Here is a 15,095-nt window from a genome sequence, read left to right as displayed (position 1 = left end):
CCCTATCTCTCAGATGGTGATAATAACTGTGTCTGAACTTCTACTGTGACCACTAGACCTCTGAGGCTTGGGTCTATGTTGGCAAGTGAGGCCCTGTGATAGGACCGGGAAAGAGGGGGTCTCTCAAGGTAGGGGTCTCTCAAAGCAGGGGTCTCTCAAGGTAGGCGGCAGCCAGGACCCCGAGAAACGGGATCAAGCAGCCTTAGCTATGTCTTTTCCTATTCGGCAGCAGAGCCAAGAAAACACTTGGAAAATAAAGTTTCAACACCACAGATAAAGCTTTGCAACAATAAATACCTCCAGCCGTTTTCCGTCTTCATCGTAAACAGACACTGTGACCTCCACATTCTTTGCTGTGGTTTTGCTTCCTTTATCAAAATCTCCTTGAACTAATGTTACGTAGATATCATTTCGAACATCACCTGGGGGAGAAATTATACCTTTAAAACCAATCCATTATTCATAATATAACGGGGAATTCTGCAACACTGTTGAAATTGCTACCAATCCTAGCAGAGAATTATAAATACTGTATATATAATTACAAAATATTTTCTACAAAACAGTCTCAGCATTTAAACACATGACAAAAGCAGTTTTCAGCATCGTCATCGTAAGATCACAAGGAGGAAGAGAAACTTCAAGGCCCTGAATTATCAGCACGGTCCTTCACCTCAGTGGACAGCTCATGCCCACCGCAATGCGAATGCCGCCGATGGGTTTGCAGTGACCATCCCCTCTCCGGTGTCCATGGCCCAACGTGACCCCCATCACCATCGCATGGTGGACCACGGGCTGTGTTCTTGGTATATGGGTCACCCGAGATCATCACACCATCAGTGGCACACGTCAGATGACAACGAGTAATACTGGCTTCCTCTACATTATTCCAAGGACTTGAACAAGAAGCTGATCGAGAATCAGAGCCACAAGCCAAGGTTCTGAGTTGATGTCTGGGATCAGGGACTAGGAGCGGGTCAAGAGAGAAGTTTCTCTCCTTCTGGTGGGCCGCTGTCAGGATCAGAACAGACCTGTGTGTTTTAAAGTGAGATTGGCCATAAACTGTGAAAACAAAAACAAAACCCATACACAACAAACAAACTCAACATGCTTCTTCCTACTGAGAGCCTATGAGGCCCCTGGTAATGGTCCGACTGGGAAAACTTAGCAAGCTTCATTAGCCGCATGATTTAGAGCAAGCACCACTACCCAGTGCTTCTCCCTCTGCTGTGTGTCTGGTCACGTCCCACGTGGACCCACCTGCCCTCCCACAGGAGACGTGAGGAACCGGCCCATCAAAAGAAGCAAATGGCCCACTATGGCCAAGAACAAGTCCCCTTGCATTCTTGTTTTCTTCCTTTCTTTTTTTCTGCTCTATGCTGGCTTTTAATGTCTCCAGCTATTAAATTAAGCCTTCATTTAAAAGTCATTATTATAATAATCCCAGTGGGTTGTTTCCACAGCCACAGACGCTGCTGGGAGAGGGAGTGCGGCTGTAGTCAATAATACTGACTATGCGAGAAGCTAAGAGTGATGGAGCCCAGGCTAGGCGCAGAAGGCAAAGCTGCCAGGCCAACACCTGCCACCAAGCCCTGAGTGGCTGCGGACAAGTCACCGGACCCCCCACACCACCCGCCGCTGAGCAGTAGATAAGGCCGGGTACATCTGCAGGACCCCTCGGCCTGCACATTCTACCAAAGCACAAAACCTGTCATCAAAAAGGGCTACAAGAGCTTCTTAAAGGCCTCATCAGCCAGACGGCCATGACACGCTGGGGCAGCGAGGTGGTGAACCCCATGGTCTCACTCTCCTACTGGCCTAGACATCCAGACGCAGGGCCGGCCCAGAAGTGAGACCCTTTTTATGGCAGATGAGCCCCACAGATGCACACTCACAAGAGTGCCCTCAGTGGAGGCCTGCAGGGCCCCAAGGTTCTCACTCTGGGGAGGAAGGAATCGCAGGCAGGCGTGGGTGGACTCACACCCCCTCTGCCTCATGCAGGCCTCCCGCCACCTTCTGGGCTCAGGGGAAAACTCTGTTCCCCACCAGGATCCTTCAGAAAACCTGCAGATTTCCAGTGGCTCACAGAAAGGCAGAAAAGCTGGCAGAAAAACACAGGTGACACAGCAGGCTCTCCCACTGTGTGAAGGAGATGCACATCTCTGTAAAACACATCTCCATGGGGCGCTTGGGTGGCTCAGTCATTGAGCATCTGCCTTCGGCTCAGGTCATGATCCCAGAGTCCTGGGATCGAGCCCCGCACTGGGCTCCCTGCTCAGTGGGGAACTGGCTTCTCTCTCTCCCACTCCCTCTGCTTGTGTTCCCTTTCTCACTGTGTCTCTATCAAATAAATAAAATTTTATAAAGAAAGAAAGAAAGAAAAACATCTCCATAAGACAGGACAAGATGGGAACAATGCACAGGTCCTACCAAGCTAAAGGCCAGGGACCTGAGTGAAAACACCCCTGGGTCTCAATCTCTCTCTCTTTCCCAAGGGTACCATGCGGTACTCACAGCCTGTCGACGATTCCCTGGCCATAGAGAACATGGTGGCTCCCTCTAGCTAAAGTCCCACACTACAGGAACCCCAACTCCCAACTCAGTACACAGAACCCACTGAACAACAGGCAGCTACAAGGCTTCTGCAGGAATCTATGAGGAGATTATTTTAGAGGTCTAGAGTTACCTTTTAGGTTGGTCAGTTAAAAAGGGAAATATGACCAGTACAAGCTAGAAGTTTCCTGGGCCACTCTTTGAACATGAGGCCGTCCCAGACCACCCAAGACGAATGCCCAATGTCATCCTAATCTATAAATTTCATTTCAATTCCACATGCAAGCAATGCATCCACTAAGAGCTCCAAATTAATTTGCTGTGCACAGACTTCACTCCTGCCCGCTGAAGGTACCCCTCGGTTTCACAGCGAGCTGGAGCTCATGCTTTCCTCCTGTATGGGGAAGCTACTACACACCAGCCTCTGTATGGGGAAGCTGCTACACACCAGCCTCTGTATGGGGAAGCTGCTACACACCAGCCTAACCAATCTGAGATGTCCTTTACATCAGCTCACCAGCCAGAGAACGCAATGACCCACAACAGCCCCGAGACATCGAGGAAGCAGAAGGAACACACCCCCACCTACCCTACACTACACAAACCAGTAGCTCTGACAGGGCACGCAGTGAGCGGACAGCTCTTCCTGCAACGTGCAGCAGGGCCCTTAAAGGGACACCACGGGGAATCTTTGAATGTGCGGTGGTGTGGCCCCATTTCTACTGCTCATTAGTTGTGTAACTTTAGGCTATGGCTTAATTTCAATTGCAATTAGTTCAACACCAACGTGTAGACTTCCATGAGCATTATCAGCAAACCAATAAGTATCCCACAGATATAAAGGATAAATATTCACGGGCTTGCCCAGGATCTCGTGAGGATCAAATCAGATTATTAATATGAATGTTATTTGGAAACTGAAAAGTATTATGTAAATATGAGATTAATCTTTACACAGAATTCCATTATTGGTTTAAGAAGCTTAACATCCATTACCGAGTCTGAGCGGTACTAATAAGTAACAGGAACTGAGCAGGTTTCAGGTGTCAACGTTCACTTGCTGACCCTCCTTTCCTGTTTTGATCAGGTGTCTACCCAGACACGCGTCTGGTGTCCTTGTCTCCCTCTTACAACCCCTGCCGCTGGGAGGCGCGGACGTCTAGGTGGCTGATGTGCACACCCCACTGCCCAGCCCATCGCTGTCCAGGGGCCACGGGGCAGGGTCCTGAGCAGACCAGGCTGCAGGACGCCCAGGCTCCCTGCTGGGCAACACTGGGTCCAAAGCACACTATCTCCTTTAGGACACTGGGGTCTGGAAAGAACACGGAAGCCAGCAGAGCCCTTACCCAGACGACAAAGTCAATACGCACAGGAGACAACGCAGCAGAGGCTACTATGGAGAAAGGGAGCCCGGCTGTGTCCATCGCTCAGGGACATAAGCCAGTGATTCTGCTTAGGGCTCAGCCATTTGAGCTGGACTTGTGTTTTCTGTGACTTTACCCACTACAGCATCCCAACTCCACCCCGCCCTACGGGTAGGAATTATCAATACTCTCTTCAGAGCAGCAGAGCACAGCTGAGCAAGGCTGGGGAGGAGCCCTGGCACAGCTCCAAACAGAGGCCAGACTCCAGGTCCTGCATTTTCACCTCTGGGCTGAAGGTGAAGTTTGAGGCTAGGGACCACAGCGGTGAAGAGACATTTAACCCACAACCGACCCTGAGGGTCTGGAACCTAGTAGGGTCCATTTACCTAAACTGTGCCCCTTAACTTTGAACACGTTCTAGATGATTCCAAAGAAGTTACAGGACATTCACTAGGAACCTACGTTACCATCACCAAACTGCTGCCTTCATCCTACAGTGAACCAACCACCACGACTGATCCACTGAGCACAACCTAAAGTGAAGCCCACAGGGCCCTTGAAAGGGCCCCATGCTCCACTGTCCTTCGTTACATTTGAGATTCCCCGACCCAGCTCCCGTAGCCTGGCAGCCAGGGTTGTTGGAATGTCTCACTCCCATTCTTCCTTTTCACCAGATGATATGGGGCAAAGATAACCTGAAAGGCTTCTAGATTAAGGTTAACAGAGGCTTCGCTTACGGGAATGATGATGTTTATTCCAGCTGGTGGTGGAAACCCACCTCAGGTTCTCAGGGCTGGGTTTCTGAAAACATCCATTCCCTCGCTTATCCTTATACAATGCCACCAAAAGTCACTCCCACCAGCAGGTTAAGACAACCAAGAGAAGCCACCCCCCGCAGCCCAAGCCCAGGTGGTCGGCTCTCAGACTGGCCTCAGCTCCTGCCTGCAGGGATGAACTACGACCATGCTGGGGTTCACACATCACCTCCCACCAGCTCAACTCTCCGCTTGCCAGAGCTCCCCCAGGACACCATCCCCATACTGCACCTTGCAGCCAGCTGTACAAGCTCCCCGAACGCCATCCACATCCACACCACACCCAGAGCGCAAAAGGAATCAGTTCTTACCAGGCATGATTATCTCCGGAAACCCCGTCTTCCGAGCCACCGCTGTGGTCCTGTCCACTAAGTGAGGAAACTCTTTTCTAATCTGATGGATATCTCCAGGAAGTAATTTCAGTGTTACCCACAAACCTAGAAAAACAATGGACACATGAGTCATGTTTTATCTTCACAAGAGCAGCAGCAATGTACAGCACCTGCCCTGAACCAATGACTCTTCTCATAGGCACTGAAGATAAATCAGGAAGAAGCATTTTTCTAGGAGTGATTAAGAAAACTCTCCTTTTCCATTGTCCCCAGAAGGATGACAGCACCAAGTGAAGTTCAGGAGGTAAATGCACAGCTTCCCTAACCCAGGGAGTTTCACAGACTCTCCAGAAGGTGGGCAGCACGGTGCTGGGCTGCGAGCCACCAGCAAGTCAGCTCCCGCACAGCCAAGGAAGCCTGGTCCCTCTGTGGCATGACATCACAGTGAAGGAGAACTAATGCTCTGCCCCCCACTTGGCTCTTCCCTCCAAGGAGGGCAATTGAAGACTCCAGAACCCCAAGCTAGATGGGAGGGCTGCTGCGCAGAGAACACGGTGAACTTGCTGCCAGCTGTGAGCTGAGGCTATCTGCCAACCTCTCCCTCTACCATGCGAAGCAAGAGTTGCATTTTGTGGAAAATACTGCTGTGCAGCCAGCACACAGGAAGTAAAAAGAGGGAATACAGCAGGCACTTTCTAACAAAATCAAAGGCGGGAGACAAATCAGGTGCATGGCTCTCTCAGCCATTCAAAAGACAGAGCCTCGCTTCCAGGTGGGAAGGGAGGTTGTCGCTGTCAGCTGACACATCCGGGTCTCCATCCCTGGGACCTTGGAGGCCTGGCCTGCTAGCTCTCTGGTCACTCGGCCCTGCAGGACCCTAAGTGCCCATAAGAATACAAAGGCATTTGCTCTCATTAACACTACTAGTGTGTGTGTGTTTATCTGTCTGTCCAGCCCATTCCTCCCCTAGGATGCATGTTTCCAGGGAGCACACTGCCTTCAGTAGAAGGCCAACGGGAGAACTGTACACTCTGTCCACCAATGTGCATTCCAAGTAGACTTGGGAGACACCTGATGATCCCACACGGGAGATCACCTGAGGCTGCTGCTGTCCAGAGTCATTCTGCTTGATGAAACCCCAAACCTCACACCCTTTTTCTCGAGCTTCCTGTCTCTTATCAGCCGGCCCAAAAAATCCATCCTCTGCTAAGACCTACATCACTTATGGTGAAAACCCACAGTCATGATGACATTTTTTTCTCTGCCAGGTGGTGAAGCCTTCTCCTCCTGCCATCTAGACAATCCCTCTGATCTACTCAGAAGTGTCGGTAAGCACCTACTGTGTGCCCGACACACACTGGGCACAGCAGACACAGAGCAAACATTCACTGTATCCTCACCAGGGACTCAGCTTCTGTCCCACGAGTAGAATACCCACGGGCTCAGTGAAATATGCAATGGCCAAGAGCTTTGTAAGGAAAAGTCCAGGGCACCTGGAGAGTATATCCCCAAGATGGGGATCCTGAGGGTCACCGAGGCTCTCCCGAAGGGAAATTACAAGAGATCAGGAGATGAGTTGACCCTAAGCAAGGAGCATGCAGACCTGTGCCTACCCGGGTGCTGGATGACCTGAGCCGCAGGGGGAGACGCATGAGAGGAGGCTCGGAAGGCAGCAAGGTCCCAACCCTGCAGGGCCCAATCAGCCATGGTGGGAACTGCTCCATCTGAAGGAGTGGGGAGGCTGGAAAGACAAGCAAGTACCAAGACCCCACTTGACAGTACTCTGGGGATCGTGGGGGTTCGTGAGCAGGTGGGAGGGGGGATAGTTCAGAGCCAAGTGAGGATCCCAGCAGAGAAGCCACTGCAGGAACCCAGGCAACACCATGGGGTGGGGGTGGAGAGGCCTGTGTGGAGATCAAACCAGAACTTGACAAAGGAGGGGTGGCCACAGGGGAGGGCCATGGGCACAACCAATAGCAGGTGCCAGGAATACCCATCCCTGAGCCAAAAAACCCTACACCCCGTCCACGTCCTGAAGGCCTCAGGTGATCTCCCGTGTGGGATCATCAGGTGTCTCCCAGGTCTACTTGGAATGCACGTTGGTGGACAGAGTGTACGGTTCTCCCGTTGGCCTTCTACTGAAGGCAGTGTGCTGAGCTGAGTGGTGGTGAATGGTCCCTGCTCCCTGGAAACATGCATCCTAGGGGAGGAAGGTGAGAGCACAAGCAAGGATAGAAAGAAGAGGGCCCCGAACTCCACACTGAATTCCCAACATTAAAGCTCACACAGGACATCAGAGGCCAGAGAAAATGGAAAGCCCAGAGGGGTGGCACAGTGCGGCCACAGGCACAAAATGCAGCCCAGAGAACAGGGCACCAGGGCAGTGTCCTGGCACAGAGCAGCCGGGTGTTACCGCAGACCTCAGCGAGTGCACCCTGCTAAGGCCGGGGGTTGGGGGGGGGGGGGGGCAATGCTGATGGGAGAAGGACAAAGGAGAAACAGAAAATAAAGGTCAGAGGGAGGAGGCATAAGCCTCTCTGTTGAGAAACTGGGAGAGAAAAGAGGCAAAAACAAAAGCACATGTGTTATCTAAGGCGGACTGTTTCATGCGTGGTATTTTCCTTTCCTTTCATAGTTTTTCCTTTGTTTCTCTTCAGAATCTAAAACTCCAAATCATAAGAGGGAGGGTTTGAAGGAAGAGGAAAGAAGCATAACCAATAAAGAGACGTCCCTAAGACGATGTCAGGGTGCGACACCAAAACAGGGGCCCGTGTCTCATGGCTCAGAATGTGCACTGCAGGGGCACCTGGAGGGCTCAGTCAGTTGAGCATTTGCCTTAGGATCAGGTCATGATCTCAGGGGTCCTGGGACTGAGCCCCACACCAGGCTCCCTGCTCAGTGGGAAGGCTGCCTTCTCCCTCTCCTGCCTACTCATGCTCTCTCTCACACTATTTCTGTAAGTCTGTCTCTGAAATAAATCTGTAAAAAAAAAAAAAACGTGCCCTGCCACAAGGCCCCGGCAAAGAAAGCCAAGTGGGAGCTAAGCCCAACCCACACACTTGCTCCCCAAGCTGTGTACCCAGGCACTGCCTGCATCTCCCTACTCACCCAGATGACGGGCACTCTTTTTCTAATTCCCAAAAAAGCACCACAGGCTGGTGACGCTCTGGACCTACAGGAGCGGTCCCTTGAAGGGCCAGGCACTGAACCCATGGCTGTGTCCTCTGGCAGAGCAGAGCCATGTGAAAGGGACACCCGTGGAAATGCAAGGGGAAATTATCAGAGGAGGTGACACAGTCACATGGGATCCCTTCTGGGGACACCAGGGTGCTGCGGACAGGCTCTCAAATCTCACACAAGTCCCCAAAAACCTGCCAAAGCAATGAATGTCCCCAGAATGAATGGGACTCGAAGACATTTCACAAGGCCCTGTAGGACAGGGTACAGTGATCACCTACAGAGGTCAGAGACAGAGAAATGTTTAATAACACCTCGCAAAACTCCCGCTGCCTTTCCAACACCTTTTCTTTCTCACAAATACCAGCTTGCTCAACCATCTTACTTCATAAACGAAGTAACTTAATGACACAATTCAATTTGTTATAACACGATTTAAACACGGAGATTAAGTTCTCCTGATTACATTGGGTTTAAAACACTTTCCTCAAAGGAGAAAATGAGGCCAATTTCCAAAGAAAAAGTGCACTCTAGGTTGACTTTTGTTTAACCAGAGTAGCTACAAACCAAAGAGATAAGCATACATTCTCTGGCAAACAATAGGAACGGAGGTCCAGGTCCGGGTGTGTCTGCAGTCTCGCTGTCCACGTTAAACACCCAGCACCTCTGGGGTCAGGGTTCAGGATAATTTGGGCTAAACATAAAAAATGTCAATTGTGACAAATAAACATGCGGACGTCAACCTAAAATGGGCAAAGCCTAGAGAGGAGCTCAGAACAGATGAGCATGGGAAGCTCCCGGTTCTTTGTGCAGACTGCCCACCTCCCATTCCTTGTGCTGCCCGGGACTCCACTGTAGCCCGACCAGCAGGCAGACATCACCAGGGGCAGCGCGGGTCACCACTGATGAAAACACGGAGCTCCAGGGGGCAAACCTACACGCCTCACAGCTCGCTCTCTCTCTTGGGTCTCCCTGCTACACACAAAAGCAGGCTTGCCAGTGAGCCCCAAGAGACACATTCACTTTAGCTTCAAGGACAATCTAAAAACCAGCCAGCAACATTGCCCGGGGGCACCTCAGTTCAGGAAGGCACCTGGGGTCCCCTTGAAAAAACAATGTTCTTGTCTCTCAGTTCTCACTGTGACCTGGAAACACCCCTCCTCCTGGACTTCAAGAAACTGAGCCCTCCGTTCTCAGCTCTGGGGACACATGTTTGCACCCCGACACCCATGAGCCTGGTTGTGGGTCCTCCTGCTGGCCTGACACCAACCTCCACTTCTCCTGTGTAACTCTGGGACAGTGTTTCTCAGAATCTGATGGCTCTGCAAGAGAAATTCAATCCAGTGGAAGCCTGGGGTCTGGGGGCAGGTGCTCCCAGGCTGAGGCTGGCTCCAATCAAAACAGCTTTAATTGGCTCTCCCTATGGTTTTCAATTAAAGTGCAAATCAGAGAGCTGGTAACTGATGAGAAGGTGGGTCCTGGTCAGCTTAAACCACTCTGTCAACAGAGGCCACAGTTCATTAATGCTTTAGTTGGGGTTTTTGTTTTCTTGTTGTTTATCAGGGAGGGGGCTGGCTGGTTCACAAACCAGAGAAAGCCAAAGGCTTCTCCCTCCTCCAGAACGCTCTTCAAACTCAATTCATACTCTCCTTTATAACAATGGGAGATGAGGCAAGAGAATCATTTCTTAAAAAGCTAGTGACATAAGATAACTCGACATGAAAGAGGTCTAGCCACTTAAGTAAGCTCCACTGAGTTTCTGATAAGTCTGCATCTAACCGAGGACCAAAGAATGGGTTCTCCCACTGCTGCTGAGAGCAGCCTTAGGTAGGAGAAGTTCTGAAGGTGACTTGCCCTAGAGCCGGAGGCGAGGCCTCCATAAACAGCTGTTTTCTGGCAGCGGTCCTGGCCAACCCGAGTGCCAACTGTCACCAGCCCCGGGTGATTGATTCATTGCCTCTGCCAACAGAAGGTCAGCTGCTGGGAAACCTGTCAGCGTGGGATTAAAAACGATGAGTGCAAGACGGTAGAGTCAGGAGGAAAAATCCCTTCCATTACAAAACTGAAGAGAGATTCATCTCCAAAACAAAGCCACAGCTTTGGGGGGGAGGAAGGAGAGGCCCAGGAAACCATGTGCTGGGACCAAGCATGTGACAAGGGCATGGAAGAGAGAACCAAGGGTGCACGCAGAGCTGGGCTGTGTCCAGTGCCTCCAAATTTCTCTGAGCAGCAAAGATGGAGTAACAACCGGTGGACAGTGACTGTATTCTCTAGTAAATCCTTTATGTGCTTTCAGAAATGGCTGGGAGAAGAGGGGAGAGCTGGAGAAGACTCAGGAAGGCAAATTACTTGCTTCCAGGTCTCATCAACTCTGGACTCTTTGCAAACATGTCATTGTGTCCCACTCAGCCTTCCCCCACTCATCCAAGGGTTGGCTCTCAGCTATGCTCACAAGCGGGACCAGCAATAAAACCTCCATACATTGTACATCCATTGTCCATGTAGATCATGACCCAACACTGCCCATTTCCCCATCACCACCAGCAGCATCACCACCACCACCATCACCCTCATTCTCATCATTAACGTCATCATCATCATCACCATCCTCATCACCAACATCATCACCACCACGAGCACCATGACCAAAATCATCACTATCACCATCACCAACAATATCACGACCATCCTCAACACCAACATCATCAGAACCACAAGCACCATGATCAACATCATCACTAACATCACCATCACCACCACCATCATCACAATCCTCATCAACAACGTCATCAGAACCACGAGCACCATCACCACCATCACCACCATCTTCATCACCATCCTCATCACCAGTGTCATCAGAACCACGAGCACCATCACCACCATCATCGCTATCATCACGATCACCACCATCTTCATCACCATCCTTATCATCAACATCATCAGAACCATGAGCACCATTGCCAACATCATCACTATCATCACCATCACCACTACCATCATCACCAATCACGTCACCAACATCATCACCACCAGGAGCACCATCACCACCATCAGCAGCAGCATCCTCATCATCATCACCACCATCATGATCATCAAACTAAAATGCAAACCATACAGCATTATCCCAAGTTCATGTAATAAGTGAACATTTGTAGCAATAAAACAACAGAATACATACCCTGGCCCTTGTGGTTGACTTCTTTGGCAGCAATGACTTTGTTTATAACAGTCTGAAGGAAGTCATTCTCCCCTGCCACCCTGGGTGAAAAACGGGATGACATGTTCAGCGGCTTGTGTCGAATGGCGTCGTCCAACGCGAGCCTGGAGGGCACGGGACGACCAAGACCACAGGAGACAAAGGGGCACAGAGACCCAGAGGTCACGGTAACAAGGGAACACAAGAGATCATCGTCACCGAATGCGAGAGAGTCATCATGAATCAACGCACGACAAAGGACAGGATAGGTGACAAGAGAGACAGGGAAGAGCATTGATCAGGAAAATGCTGAACCACACAAGAGAAGTAAAGCAAACGAGGTCGACCCTATCCCCAGACATAAACATGCACCAAGCCTCCAGATAATAAAAAAGGGCACTTATCTGAAAATAATGTGGTTGGACAACATTTAATTGCAAAGAATGTTTAGATCTGTTTCTTCAATTTCAGTAATTCCTGACCATGGCATAGGTCAAGGGGCAGGTGGTGCAAAGGGAAAAGCAAAATCAAGACCAAAAAAAAAAAAAAGATCCCTACAACTTAATTGCTTGGGGAACTTGGGTGACGACCAACCACTCTGCTCCATTGACCTGTGTTACCCAATGTGGCCTCCGATAATTAAGTGTGAGAAGAATGGCACAGTCTTTGGAGAACACAAGTACCCTCTCTGAAATGTCAAACTGTGACCCAATTATGAATGTAAACCATCAACATTTGGCGGTCCCATGGACCATGAGTTGTTCATAGAAGCTACACTAAAACCAACAGGTAAGTACAAACAGGCACCACGTGCAAAGAGAAATACCACGTAGCACAGCAAACACAGCATGCAATGAGAGCAAGAAAATGGACATCAAGTGCCTAACGCTTAAAATCATTTCCAGAACCAAGGCCAAGTGTTATTTATCATGTGAGCCCACATTACTCAAGAGAGCTGAGGACTGCTTTCATTTACTTCACCAAGTTAAAAAAGACAGAAAGAAAAAGATATGCACTGTGTTTCCTTCCCTAAAACTTATCCTGTGATATAATAAATCAGTTTTAATGGAGCAAAAAACGGTTTCATTAGCATGGCATTTCCCAAAGAACTGGTTTCATTGCTTATTTTGCTATTAAAATCATGCTGCTCTTTTGTTTCAAGCACTGGAAATATTAATCTGTGTATTAGTCTTCTTTTAATGGAGCAAGGAGTCACAAATTACAGTAAGAGTTGAACGTGTAACAGTGTTTTTTAAGATGGGTGTTTGCTGTAAGACAGAAAAAGATGGCGGCAATATGCTAGCTCAGATGGCTCCTAACATGTCCCACTGAAATTTAAACTAGGGAATCTAAAACTAATAACTCTCCGAACTTTTCAAACAATAACCCACAGTTCCTTTTTTTTCTTTGACTCTTCCCAGAAGATACTAGCAGGCAACAGGTAATTTCAACTCAGTGGTACATCAGGGCATCAGGAAACTCTGAGGTCTAATAGATAAAACAGCATTCAAATCAGCACTGGGCTACATTATTTCTCATGGGCGAAAGAAGCAACTTGATATTATCATTTTTTAAGGGTATATTTTATTTATTACCTCAATATCTGCCCATGTTCGAAGATGATGTTTCCCTTGTTTACTGAGGAAACTTCCAGATCGTGCAAAACTGGTAACTATCCTTGTAACTATCTTCACTGGGTGGGATTACAAGGACGTACTATCCAACAGGATGTTCTGCAATGATGGGAATGCTCCAGATCCGCAATGATAAATACGGTAGCCACCAGCTACCTGTGGTACTGAACACTTTAAATGGGACTAGTGTAAATGAAGAACTAAGTATTTACTTTTATTCAATCTTCACTAATTTAAATAGCCACATGTAGCTCATGATTACCATACTGGACAGAAGGTTACCATATTGGGCAGAAGAGCAACTCTAACAGAATAAAGCCACAAAACACCTGTGTCTCCAGTTCTGTGTAGCGAGACACCCATTTCATGCTCGCTAATGCAGCGTTTTCAGTTAGTCTCATGTTAGGAAGATCACAAAAATTTCCACTGAGCAGACTGTGGAATTTCCTAGACTAGACTAGAATTTCCTTCTGACTAGACCACCTGCCAGCGAAGAAAACCACTCTAATCCCATCTTAAACACGTGGTTCTCCAGCCTGGGGCCGAGCGCGGGGATCCCCCATGCAAGAATGGGTGGTACAAAGAGGAGCCTCGCTCACAGCTCCAGCCCGCCTTACCCCCGGGAGACTCGCTCAGCCACACGCTGGGGATCACCAGCCTCCAGGCCTCCTTGGCCAACACCTGAACACAAGGTACAGGTCCTAAAATAAAATTTTTTCCAAGCATGGAACCACTTAAGTAAAAGCAGAAATGGGAAGAGGCAGAAGGCGGAGCACTCTAAACAGGTCATGCCAACACGCCTTATGGTCACCTCTTCTAAGACTTCCCTCCCCCAGGAGGAAACTGTCTCTTCTGATTATCTTAAACCACTCTAAACCCCTTCCTCTCCATGGCGTCTGAGATGGAGAAGTGCCCAGTGAAATGGCTGCGGACTGTTACATAGGTACTCTCTCACCTTACTCTCCAAGGAAATAACCGATTCTTTTGACCATTTCCATGGGATCTACCTTCCAATCAGAGAATCAATTTAACAAATCTCCTCTAAATGTTTTCCAAGCTTCCCGCACCTCTCCACACGCTCAGCTTCCGAACTAGATAAACCCTAAGAGTGGCGAGCACAGACCCAGTCCACTCGAAGCAACTAGAGACAGAAAATCAGCAGCATGATTATTTGCTTCCAGCATTCTTTCTCGCCTTACAAAACAATTCATAATTATTTTGTTCAGTTTTCTATTTTAAAAGGAGCCACCTCCCGTGATGAATTTGAATGTACTGTATTTTGAGTACGTGAATAGCTACTAGAAAACATCCATGATCCAGAGAAACACGCATGCTCACAGAAGGGTATTTCTGCGTGTCCCATGTAATATAAGGTGACTCCCCTGAAACACACAGAAAACGTCTCCATGCAAGACCATTAAGCAACTGTAACACAAGATTCCTGGGGCTACAAAATGCCATGTACGACAGCAGTGATTCCACAAATTCTTCATTATTAGAAAAGAAGCAATCTCTATTGGTGCTGAATTTATAAACTTAGTTTCCAAGAGAATTACTACAAACACATGTGCTCCATGTTCTATCCCGTCGATGCTCTGACGGCTCCATACTTACGGCTGAAAGGGAATGAAGTGCTGCTTGTCTTCGTCGTCGACTTTCCCATTTATGATATCTGTTACATCCATCACTGGGGACAAGAAAAGAACACTGTTTTGTGTAAGTGCTATAATCAGAGAAAACAAACAAAAAGGAACAGCAGATTGTCTTCTGACCAACAACAGCATAAACCGTGCAGCGGCAATGTTGTTTTTTTTTTAAATAGCTGAGTTTACAGCACTTCCATGTTCAAAAGAAAAATGAAGTTATATGAAAATGCTGGCCCAATGGGGTTCAAACAGCAGAGTTCCACTTAGCATACTCCTTTGCCTGGGGGCGCTTGGGTGGCTCAGTCCGTTAAGCGTCTGACGTTGGCTCAGGCCATGATCCCTGGGTCCTGGGATCAAGCCCATGTCACACTCCCTGCT

At 48.9% G+C, this 15,095-nt stretch overlaps 1 protein-coding gene across 2 annotated transcripts in view; it reads right to left on the bottom strand.

Annotated features, from left to right (window-relative positions):
- Positions 1-15,095, bottom strand: part of DOCK1 (dedicator of cytokinesis 1) — a 491,527-nt gene that overhangs the window by 395,756 nt on the left and 80,676 nt on the right. Inside the window, exons 11-14 of one of the 2 annotated variants that reach the window (XM_032314015.1) lie at positions 14,686-14,758; positions 11,420-11,562; positions 5,044-5,169; positions 298-422 (exon numbers count right to left, since the gene is read on the bottom strand). In XM_032314015.1, coding sequence (XP_032169906.1) covers positions 298-422; positions 5,044-5,169; positions 11,420-11,562; positions 14,686-14,758 — 467 coding nt within the window. The remainder of the gene's footprint in view (positions 1-297; positions 423-5,043; positions 5,170-11,419; positions 11,563-14,685; positions 14,759-15,095) is intronic. The other variant, XM_032314016.1, reaches the window with a different exon arrangement.

The sequence above is a fragment of the Mustela erminea genome, chromosome 14, assembly GCF_009829155.1.
Source record: "Mustela erminea isolate mMusErm1 chromosome 14, mMusErm1.Pri, whole genome shotgun sequence".
Taxonomy (NCBI): Eukaryota; Metazoa; Chordata; class Mammalia; order Carnivora; family Mustelidae; genus Mustela; species Mustela erminea.
This window is presented reverse-complemented; position numbering and strand designations above follow the sequence as displayed.